The sequence below is a fragment of the Pararge aegeria genome, chromosome 3 (genome assembly GCF_905163445.1).
Source record: "Pararge aegeria chromosome 3, ilParAegt1.1, whole genome shotgun sequence".
NCBI classification, from domain to species: domain Eukaryota; kingdom Metazoa; phylum Arthropoda; class Insecta; order Lepidoptera; family Nymphalidae; genus Pararge; species Pararge aegeria.
The window spans coordinates 12,325,003-12,337,775 of record NC_053182.1 but is presented as its reverse complement, the minus strand read 5'-3'; the positions used below and the strand labels follow the sequence as shown (position 1 = coordinate 12,337,775).

The window sequence follows — 12,773 nt, the reverse complement described above, 5'->3', positions numbered from 1 at the left end:
TGACAAAATAATTGTACTATTTACATTTACGATTGCACAACCTTGCCACGAGAATGTATTTTAAACAATAATTACAAGGTTTAGCGAGACGAAACACTAAAAATAAGAATCCTATTGATATTGCGCCAACTCGGACACAAACATGGATCAGTTATCTATTTGTATACAGACTGTTGATACACACTCTCTCCCATCGCTAACTGGATTATGTGTTTCAATAAAATAATCGATTGCCATATAAAAGAATGTGAATATATTACGGGTGCCTCAATACAAAACGTGTGTAAAACTAATACTGTTCATTAATAAAACAATACATTGTGTTGTTAAATAATAATTATTATGAATTAAATATAGCTGCCACGTGAAAAGAGTAATACAGGTTGACGGTAGTAGTGGAAAATTTGTAAAATTACACGTGAATGACTGTGTTTGAAAATTTATTTTGTGTTATAATAATTGATCTTAGGTAATTTTTAATATACAACAACTATTGGCAAGACTCCCTTATTCCCGTGTAATTCTAATACATTGAGACTCATATGCTACTACCTACTACTAATACAGATTAGAAAAAAAAATACAGGTATTTAGAAGACAATTCAGAGTCAACGGCCTTTTTTCGTGACACGTGAGGTAGTAATATAAATGATACCCATCATACAATAATTTTTTAATAACATATTGCGGCTGTGAATATAAGTGGCATCTACATTTCAGATACGTAGTCGTTGTTGAATAAAACTCGATCGATTATTTTCAAACTGGACGTTTTATTGACGCATATTCTTGTTTAACAATTACACGACGCCCAATGATTAATGTGTTTTCTATTATATCAATTGAGGCGAGTGCGCATGCGAAGAATTGCATTATTAGAAGAACTATAACTGAGAACGGACAGTTTCATTAGCGGAAACAAGGCGACAGTTGCGTTTACAAAAAACTATGACTCCTGTGCGTGAAAAATAAAGTCGTGTCGAACCTTAAGAAATGTCGTGCGCGTCTGCAAATACCGGTATGTCAAAATTATTTTTTGTCTAAAAGAAGTAAAGTTTTGATTTATATTTTGATATTTTAAATGAGTGGAAGGTTAGAATTCCCGCTAGGGATTATTTAATTATGTTCTAACATTTTCGATCCGAATTTTCTTAAACGAAATCGTTGAGTTGTAACGTTAATTGATTAGTTTTCAATATAAAATCGATAGACTATGAAAAGTTTTGTAATTAATGTATGATTTATAAGTATTTTTTATAATCTCTTGAAGTGCTGTGTTTTAAAAAAATATACTAATAACTAGTATTTACATTACAGATCAAAATGTGAGAAATCTAAATAGTAGCAAAGTTTTGAAGTTGGATATTAGCTTCTCCAAAACGTGAGTAAGTATTAAAATTAAGCCTTTTAATAAAACGTTTGCTTCAAGGTGTTCTGCTTTTAAAAGTCTATTTTCCTTTACAGAGAGAGTGGTCTCAATAATAAATGGAAAGATGGTTTTAAAAAACTTGGCACAAATTTACCAACCATTTCAGAACTAAAACAATATACGGCTATTTTTATATGTGGTATGATTAAATATTAATAAATTAATTAAGCATAGCTTGTTTATAGGTACTAAGATGACTGATGATTTTTTTTTATGAATAATATACATAAATACTTATAACACCCAGAAACTAAAAAACATTCATGCTCATCACACAAACATTTTCCAGGTGTGGGAATCGAACCCACAGCCTTGTTCTCAGAAAGATAGCACCCCCAGCACCAATCGGCCTTCAAAAATTTACAATGTTAATGATATCCTAACAGACAAACTCAAAAAATCATCTAGCAACTCCTAAATTCTTTCGATTTGCAATTTAGTTCCCGTATGTTAGATGATAATTGCCTCGTTGATCGAGTGTTTTTAGCACGTTGGTGGACTACGGATCACGAAGTTAGGGTTTCGATTCTCGGTTCGGGCCAAAAATTTTTTAATAATGAAAAAAGTTATACGTTATTCAACGTCATGCTAAGAGTGATTAGTCAAATTCAAGCACTTTTTTTTGATGCGTACAGTTTAAGTTTCCATTGTAGATAGGAGATGGTGATTATTTCCAGTATTTGGTATCTTATAACATAAGCCTTAAGAACTAAAGCCACAATGATTCCAAAGTATGAAAGAAGAAAATTAGTTATGATACCTAATAAGTTAATGGATTGAGTAAGCTGATACTCTGTATCATATAAGTATACCATACACTGTAAACGTTTATCTATCTTTATTGCAGGTTTGTCACTATGGGGCACATCATGGTTCCTCTTGAAGAATTTAATACTGCCTGGAGGTTTTGTTTTCAACATAACTCTCCTGATAATAATGGGATACATCTTCGGTCACACTTTGGAAAGATACACAACAATAAGCCCAGTTGTCGGAATGACTTTAATAGGAGCTTTATGTAGAACCCTCGTCCCGGTAAACTTCCTGGAAAATCCAAATGCAGACGCGATAGATTTTCATCTTAGGTACAAGCTTTAAGAGCGTCACTTAGCTAGTTGTTAGAAAACATTGATCCGACTTATAAAGTTACGTTTATAAAACTTACTTTTTTCATGGAAATGACCTCAATGGCACTTTTTTTGGTGTATTTATGTACATGAAACCGATGTAGATTTTAAATATACAATATACATAATATTTTTTTCGTATATTTAAAAATAATTTATGGAAGTTTACACACAACCTCTAATATATATATACTTTTCTCAATTTAAAACATTTATTATTTTACCCTTTGTTTTGTAATCAACGACTTAGAATTGTTTATTAAAATTAAATATTCACTTCGATCGATACATCATCGTCAAAAATGCATTAACGACAATATAATGCTATTTAAATAATCAAAGAGGCATTCGATACGAACTACGTGGATACACAATATTACTTCGATACCAAACATTTCTGAACAGGTTTTATACTACTATTGGCGTAGAACCTTTAGTACTGGAATACTAAAAAAATGGATTCACAGAATGTCTATTACGTTCTTCCGTAACTTTTTAAATAGTTACCATTTGCACTAACACATATCTTTTTTCATAAAAGCTTGAAATTAATCATTAAAAGTAGTAAAAAAAAACTGAAACTTAGATTTTTTTTTAAAGTTATTTATAACTGAAATAAAAACAATTTTTGCAGACGAATCTATCCTGTTATAATTCTGACAAAGGGCCCACTCACGTGGAATTGGGAATATATAAAAAGCAATTCCGTGAAAGTTTTCTCATTGGCGACCCTTCCCTGGATCGTCGAGTGTTTGTCGACGGCCTTCTTTACTCACGTCCTCCTAGGATTCCCTTGGTACTGGGGTTAGTACAAGTCATTAATAAATAACACTATTCGCTCGGTATCAGGTGATTTGTATAAACTGTTTCTATAAAAAATAGCAAAGAAAAAAGAAGAGAAAAATAACGTGGGTAAGCAGTAACGGCATTCTGAAAGCATTAATAAATCGATACGACTCTCCGATTTACAAGTTGTACTCGTATATTAAACTCTACGTAGGGCTGCCTGGACGCAGAAATTTTAATTTATAACTTTTTTAATATTGCATATTAATATTTAATGTAAGTTTTTTTTTTATTTAGTTTAGTTTTTAATTGTTCTGTTATGTTATAGTTTAGTGTGTAATGATAGGTCATAGATACCAAATAAATAAATAAATAACCGTACAAAGCGTAATGACTTATTTGGACGTACTCTCCTACAAGTAGTTTGTCTCGTTGCTTCCAATTTCCAGATTTTTCGCGTGTTATAAAATAATGTTTTATCCGAAAATATCTGTTTGTTGTTTCTTGAATTCTTATCTCTCGGTTTTGTACCTGTATACTATGATATTAAAGAATTTCACTTGTTGGCATGTATTGAGCATTTGGGCATCGGCCAAAAACTTAGTACAGCTAGATTACATTATTTAAAAAAATAATGCACATCTATTTGTCAATATTAGAAAGTCTGCAATTTGCCTAATTTCTGTAAATATATCTAAGATTACCAATTTTTAAAAATCCCCAAATCTCATAGGTCAAGATCTTGATTTATTGTTTCATTATAATTAGATATTATTTAGTTTTAAATAGTTTATTTTATCTATATTTTAAAGAAACAATATTACTAGAAATAAATGAATTTATTAGATATTATAAAACAATAAATTCATGACTTGCATGCAATAATGAAGAGTCCCTTACGACACCCTGTAAACTCCGAATACTATTCTGAATTAATTATAAACACAATAAAAATTTAAAACAATTAAAGAGACTTAATTGACTTAATACATTCTACTTTATAAGTCAATGGAATTCATATTTTGTCAGGTCTTCATCTCGGTGCCATATTAGCTTCAGTTTCACCAGCAGTTGTTGTGCCTACAACCAATGCGCTTAGTGCTAGAGGACTCGGCCTAAAGAATCAAATAGCCCTGCTAGTTGCAAACGCTGGTGGATTAGACACAGCTTTTACTGAAGGCATGTTCGGGGTCATCAACAGTGCAGTATTCTACCAATCGGCTCCCGTTTATAGGATAGTCAAGGTAATATTCAATAACCCTTTTAGTTTTAATACTCTTAAGTACTTCACACCAGCTTTACCGGCGAGGATTCTAGTTATTATGTTATCAGTAACCAGACGCAATTTAATACGATCTCGTAAAGCCAATCTTAATTAAATATTTCCGTGGTACTCGCCTAGAGATGAGAAAATTGGATTAAATATGAGGGTAATTTTGAACGAGCTTAAGCACAATTTTTTGATGAACTCATGTTTTGCGTAGAATAATCTTTACGTTACGTATTATGTATTACTTTGGGGCTAGATGACGATGTGTGTATTGTCGTAGTATATTTATTTATTTTACTTATATTTATTTAATGTAATGTTTCATAGAATCGAGGCTTTACTTTACGTGTGCTATACTGCAATTTATATGAACCGTAACGACTAATATAATTCTAATATGTCTGCTTGTACATGTGACTACTAGGTATGTATAATCTGCTGTCATACAACATCTTTACATAATGTTACCGTTAACATAATCAGGTTCACAATGATTTACCACAGGTAGTGGTAAATCATTGTGAACGGAAAACGTAAACATTTGCTTGGACTTGGAAACGCACGTGATATTATAAATTCTATAATCTGTGTAACGATATTTTCTTATACGAATCGTATCTGAAATTATGCGATTTACTCATTTTATGGGTAGTTCTACAAATCGGGGAATTTTACGGGGCTCACCTTACAGCTCCTTTATTTACCAACGAATAGTTTTCGGTTTAGAATATTAATAAAGTTCAACTCTTATTTTTCTTGGTCGCTGAAATCACCTAGATTGCTCAAGCGAAAATTAGCAATTCAAAGACGTAAAAGAAACAAAGAAATAAAAGAGAAGGATTACATTAACAGAAAAATTGTGTAATTTTATATGCAACTTTCAGTATAATTTTACTATCCTGAACCTACATGTTCTCACTTCCCTGTCCATCGAAAATAGAAAAACCGCTATAAAATCGATATTTACCATAATTTGGTCTGGCCCGTTAAATATTGGGTATATTGTAGTGAATTATCGGTCTCTGGTCACTTTTTATACAAATTAGTTACAAAAAATGGAGAGTCACTTAATGGGCCAATTTAATTCCACCGTGAGTAGAACTACCCATATATTATATTTTACTTATTATTGAAGATTATTTTAATCGTAAATGTTATTGTTATTGTGTATTGTTTCGTAAGCGTTGGTTCGGTAATTAAAGTTTAGCGCATGATAATTTCATCTTAGGTAAGCGATATTGCTCTCTGTCAGATGGACTGTCATGGAGGGAGAGTCAATAATCAGTTGTATAAACTCGTATCTTTAACTTATTTCTACAAGGCATACCTACTGCTCTAATCGTATTTCATCTGGCATCATGACTATTTTTCCATAAGGAAAAAAATAGTTTCATCTTTGCCCTCGTCGGGCGAAAGATCGCACTATTTTTACCTATTTGTCCCTCCGAGGGGACAAAACACAGGGAAATAGAATTAAATTACAAAAAATACCTGCAAAAAGCTAGACTAACTAGGAACTAGACTAAAGGAAACTAGATTTAGTTAATTTTAAAATAGTGTGTTTCTTACATCTAGGAACAGTAATTGTAAAGTTAACATTACTGATGTATCAGCCAATATACATAGGTCCAGTGAAATGTCATTAATATAAGAAGACTATTACGTTGACAAGTATATTATTAACAAAAATAATATTATTCTAAGATAATAATATGGATTTCGTTCACAGGCTTTACTCGCAATATTCGTCGGTATCGGCTTAGGAGTGACATGGGGAGTGTTGGCTGATATATTGCCGGACCACAATGATTTGTACGCTCCAACAATACGAAGTCTCCATATTTTCTCTGGGGGCGTTTTAATCATGTATGCCGCTGGTTACTTCGGATGGGGTGGCGTTTGTGAGTACCTACTCCTAAAATTAGTATAAGCAATCAAACATCAATGAAAATCTTCGTTAGTTAGTTTTACTTAAATTCAAATTAATTTATTTGCATAAAACAAGGCAAAATATTGTACATAGTGGCAGTCTACGACATGCAAATCTTAACGTATCTATGTTAATTCATTATACACTCAACTGCAATTATAGTTAAATTCAATTCAATTTCAATTCTTGTTTATGGCTTTTGTCTGTGCCAACTGGGCACAAGGTACTTCGCCAATGTCTTGTAGATGAAGAAGGCACGAAGGAGATTGATCGGTGAAACTAATGAAAATTATAGTTAAATTAATAAAAAATATAATTATAACAATGTCATATGCACACTTGATTATATTTGTTGTATGTCAAAATCTAAAATAGCAAAAAAATAAAAATCCAAATTAATGTTTTGAGACAAATAATTATTTTACAGCGTAATAACAATTATCAACCAACCAGTCATGTAATTTAGCTTTGAACTTCAAGTACGGTTAATCTTTTACAGTTAGTTGTTATAAATACATTTATTTTAAATCATTTATTTGAAACAACATTACCACTTATTTCGAAAAACTCACTTCGATATCTCTTTACGCAGCATGCTGATTCGAAGATGTATATACCAAGTAACGTTAAATATTTTAGTGATAAAAAGAGGGTTTGTATGATTGCATAGGGTCTTTGTTGCATATGGCTCTAATATACTTTTATTGGAAAATAAAAACTCTGTTCACCTCAAAATAATGAGCCAATATTATTATTAGATTTGCGGCCGATTGCCGCATTGGGCATTGGGCAGCGACCCTGCTTTTGTGCATGTATGAAGTGCACGTGTCGTAGTAGGTATATTTGTTTATTTATTTATAGTACCATTTTTAACTACTCGCCATGTGGTATTCACCTCTCTAAATTAGACATAAGACTGATTAGATCTTTTGGCTTTTGATAAAATTATTTCCATGTTCAAAGGTAACAAGGTTGTGGGTTCGATTCCCACAACGAAATGCTTGTGTTATCAACTGATATTTTTCAGTGTCTGCGTGTTTATCTGTATATTATAAGTATTTATATATACATTACTCATAAAAATATTCATCAGTCATCTTAGTAATAAATAATAAAATAATAAACAATAAATATACTACGAAAATACACACATCGCCAAATAGCCCCGAAGTAGGAATAGCCTGTATTATGGGTATTAAGATGACTGATGAATATTTTAATGAATAATTTACATAAATACTTATTTATAAATTATATTTAACACCACATTTTCCAGGTGTGGGAATTGAACCCACGGCTTTGGGCTCAGAAAGCAGGCCCACTGCGCCAATCGGCTGCAATACTTAGTACCCACAAAGCTTATTTTGGAGCTAGATGGCGATGTGTGTAGTATCGTCGTAGTCAGTGGCGTGCACTGGATTGCTTACCAGGGTATGCATACAGCAGGAAAATTGCATAAAATGGTAAAAATCTTCCTCTAATACGGGCTATATTTAAATTTTAGGGTATGCAGTGCTCTTGTGCATGTATGAAGTGCACGTGTCGTAGTAGGTATATTTGTTTATTTATTTATAGTAACATTTTTAACTACTCGCCATGTGGTATTCACCTCTCTAAATTAGACATAAGAGTGATTAGATCTTTTTTCTTTTGATAAAATTATTTCCATGTTCAAAGGTAACCCGCTAAATATTTTTATGATAGCGAAAAGGACGCATCTCACTTTAACAGCCTCGGGTCAAACACTTAATGTGGGTACAGCTTATCTGTGGAGTGTTTTCCCAAGGACAATTTTATGTCGTCTTTTTACCCGTGACATCGAAGAGGAAATGGGTAAATTCTTTATTCCCATACACTAGAAAGAAAATGAATCGTAAGAAACGTTTTCATCTTCTTTACCGAGTAAAAAAGCCTACCTTTGAAAGCAAAGTGGTTATTCCGTTAACAAATAAAATATATATCTGATTGTTTGATTGCAATGTTTAAGCTTTATTTCTTATACCCATCAAAACGATTGATACCTAAATAAGAATAAAACGGATGGGTCACTCTTAAATCTTAATACGTATTTACGCATTAATACGTAATGTCGTCGCTAAAACGCTTTAACTTTCTATCAAACTTTAGGTTTGCTAGTTAGTGGATATTAGTTAGTGTATAATCACAAAAGCATATAATCGAATCTTATTATTTTCTGAGAACTATATATAATTGGCAAATTGCAGGTTACGAACAAAAACCTAATTTGCGTCTTCCTTAGAGAGTTGAAGCGTTCGTTGTAGGTATCGAATACGTGTTCAGTGTTTAAACGAGTAGGTATTATGAGACATAGGTTTGGTAAAGGTTCTTTCGTTATTAATAAAATCCCTAATATTCCAAATGTTTACCTGACGGTTTGAATAAGAGAAATGAGATGGATACTTGAATTTGGCTCGTTTATTATCGTTTACTGAAAGTATTATATCTTTGCACTACTACCTACTTATTTGCGATATCCAAAATCTTCTAGAGTAGCGCGGGTGCTTAACCACTAAAGATTCACTATCATTAATAAAAAACGTATTTTTATAACTAGATGTGCCCTACAGCTTCGCCCGCGTAAATACGGGACGCAGCTTACAGCTTTATAGCCTACACCTACCTCAATAATTCAGATACCAAACGTTAAGTTTTTTCAATAGTACTTAAAGTGCCAAATATACAAACCTGTGGTGATATTAAGTACTGATAGTATTTAAAAAAACGACAGAGGTGAGGGCGAATGAGCGTTCGTTCGAGCGAAACGGGCGTTCATGCTCTTGAAGAAATAATCACGCACTATTTGAAACCTTAGATTACGTGATCATTGCCAATCGCAAATACTCATACCAATGACCTATTCCCGTTTTGCCTTATTTAAAATACTTTGGATTTTCTTTATAATAAATGATTGCATTAGCAATATTTGGCTTAACAGCAGCACTACATATAAGTCGATAGCAACGTTTAATCGCTAAAATTGCTTTGTTAGTTGATTCATATGGTAAAGGTCAACGAAGAAAATTTCTAACATTTATTTTTTAGTCATTGCACTTAAGTCCTCATAAATGTCGCTACACTTATGCATTCACTATTTTAAGTGAGTGGTTTGCTGTTCTCTGCTGAGGATTCTGACCTCTATCTCCAATCAAGTTCATCAGATCTTAAAAACCGAACTATTTAGGTAAATTCGTTAACATTTGATGGAGTTGTGGTAAAAAATCGCCAAACACTTTAAACCCTCTCCCAAAGGAGCTGAGCTGAATATCGGGATAAAAATTATCCTATGTCCTTCCTTGTAATATGAAACAAAATCGTGCTAAGTTATAATTTAATTAAAAAGTTATGAGCCGCCATGACTGACAGATTGAAAAAATTACAGTTTTGGGTTACAAATACCCAAAACTGTAATTAAAATACTGATTTAATGTTCCGGTGCGATGTCGCGTAGAAACCAATTAGGAGTATGACTCCCTCTAAGCTTACAATCAGTTGAGATTGCAGCTAAGGATTAACTTATAGTGGAATACAATAATAAAAAAATACATTTACACAAATTCCATTTTCAGTAACCTATATATATATATATATATAGAACGCCCTCCAAAATCGCCCTTTTAAAATATCTTAGTTAGACCTATTTAGTTTTTATTGTAAGACGAATAGATATAGATTAAAGGAACGTATCGAATTAATCTGTTAAACATAAAAAGCTAATCTGTCTAGCCTTGGTAAATCCAGCTGTCCGAAGTTCCATACAATGGTCACGTGGGCTACGTGTTCAGACTTTTAAAGGTACTTTTTAAGAGACGGTAATTTTAGAAAAGCACTTTTAGTTGTAAAGGATCCTTATTGGATTGCCTCTTACGAAGAAAATGTTAAGTTTACATTATTTTTGGGCGACTCAGGACGAGTTCAGACGGTTTCACCAGACTAAACCAGAAGAAGGTTTTTCATAAATTTTTACTTTTGTACGAAGCAACGGATAAAGGACCTCGGGTACTAAAATGCTAAATCCAATAACGACAATGCAAGTACCTACCTCATATACATGACATTTACGCGATGATGTTATAAAGATAACCTCATTTTTAAAGGAAATGCACCTATAGGCAAACCTAAATAAACTTAAGTGGCAAAACCTATCTAAATACAAAAGTAGATCCAAATTCTTAGAGCGGTTTCCGATATACTTTATTTTCTTGAATATATATAATTTTTTTACGTGTATACACTTTATATATAAATATATATTGAAGAATGTCAGGTTTTGATTTATTTATACATATAATAAAATCGTAGGTTAGTCGAGTCTGCAAGGATTTTTGCAAAAATATAACTGAGATACGTATGAAATAAGTAAAAGAATGTTAGTTAGAAGTAGCCTACTAGGCTAAAAAATGCTTAATAACTAAAATTGATGTACCATTATGTAATTTTTTTAATCAATAAGTATTTTTTAAAGAATGGCTTTGGTTTTGCGCTGGGGAATGCATTTATGCATACCTTCCGAGGAAGGGTATGTGTGACTCAATGACGCGCCGCAGTACCCGCTAAACCCCAGCGAGTGTTATGTGGTTTAGGTGGGAACCTCGATGCCAATAGAAGACTCATTTGCGTTCACCGACGACTGTTTTTGGGTGAATAAGTGGGTTACGTTTTTTGGTGAGCTGTAAGAATAAATCATCATCATCATCATATGAACACATTTCCGGCCCACTTCAGGGCACAGGTCACCGCCCACAGTGAAAAGGGGTTACAGCCGCAGTCCACCATGCTGGCCTAGCGTGGATTGGTGGACTCCACACACTTTTGAGAACATAATGGAGAACTCACAGGCATGCGGGTTTCCTCACGATATTTTTCTATATTATTGAAGCAAATGATATTTTAATTGCGTAAGAACGGATAGAATAAAATAATATGTATGGGGTTTTTTTCAGAATATAAAAATTGTTAGTCAAGAGCTATGTATCCCTGTCCCCACAAAGCGTAAAGCTTGTACTATAGGAGTTGAACAATCAAAATACGCTTTTTTCATATCACCCCTTATATTAATAGTTATAAAGAAGCCTTGTAACAAGTGTTGACCGTATATGACTGATTAGCTAGTATACAAATAGAATTTTGATTAACCAATCCGTAACTGGAACCTAAAATCAACAATCAGACTCTTGAAGTGAGTGTTTCAAGCAATTTCGGGAAATTAGATACAAGGTTGAATGCTTGCAAAGCAAGCAAAGTGAGCTCATTACGAACCTACTATTTACAGGCTAAAATTACCAATTTGGGAATTTACGCTATATCATTATGAGGCTGATCACTTGAGGCTTTGTTAATTAGATACAATGAAATACTTCATTTTCTAGTTAAGATTTAAAGTATTAAAACCATTTTCTATCATGCTCGTGCTGAGCGCAGGCCTCTTCAATCATATGAGAGAAATATAGAGAGCTAAGCTTCAAGGCGAAAATTTCTTAACATGAAGAACCCGATAATAACCAGATATTTGGCCCAATTCAGGAGTCAAACCTTAAACCTTTACCCGTATTCAACCATTCGAACCACTAGACACATTGAAATACTAAGATGGAATGAAATATTCATACTAAATTGTGAATTTAGATCCCCACATTAAATGTCGCCTCAACACAATGTCGTGTCGTATCAAGCATAATGTTATAGATCTAATAACCACAATGTGCAAATACCTCAGAGATTGTAGTTACATATTTAATAGTTAACGGACACAAAAGCAAAAAAAAAAAGATTTAAAAAAAAAGATATTATATTTTGTGTAACTCCTTAAGACTGTAACATAAGAGTATATCAGCCTTAAAAGGAATAAGGATACAATAAAACATAGAAAGCAGGCCACTATATAATTTATACCCGTTAACTAATCTTAACGTGTCCTTATAACATTTTTGCGACCTCTACCGCTGTATAGCTGATAATTATCTGAATGGGAACAAGTGCACAGCGCTTCTTCACATGAAGTATGATACGCCTTTATCAACCTTCGCTCCAATTAGAACCAATCAACGGTAATGTTATATTATGTACACAAGTTCCACCAGACTTGATTCCAGGAATTCCTTTAATTAAGTTCGAAACAACCGCTTAGTTCTAAATACCTTTCATTTCAGGAAAACAATATAGGCAATATCAATTTTGTCACCCTTTGTTTGCTGTATGGGGAGCAATAATAAT

The 12,773-nt window shown here is 32.8% G+C and overlaps 1 protein-coding gene across 1 annotated transcript in view; it reads left to right on the top strand.

The window, feature by feature from the left end:
• The first annotated feature begins 447 nt into the window (after nt 1-447).
• The window catches only part of LOC120636988, a 50,951-nt gene continuing 38,625 nt past the window's right edge, over nt 448-12,773 (top strand). Inside the window, exons 1-8 of the mRNA XM_039908567.1 lie at nt 448-636; nt 721-1,018; nt 1,318-1,381; nt 1,465-1,568; nt 2,277-2,514; nt 3,191-3,360; nt 4,372-4,586; nt 6,342-6,513. Coding sequence (XP_039764501.1) covers nt 994-1,018; nt 1,318-1,381; nt 1,465-1,568; nt 2,277-2,514; nt 3,191-3,360; nt 4,372-4,586; nt 6,342-6,513 — 988 coding nt within the window. The 5' untranslated portion in view covers nt 448-636; nt 721-993. The remainder of the gene's footprint in view (nt 637-720; nt 1,019-1,317; nt 1,382-1,464; nt 1,569-2,276; nt 2,515-3,190; nt 3,361-4,371; nt 4,587-6,341; nt 6,514-12,773) is intronic.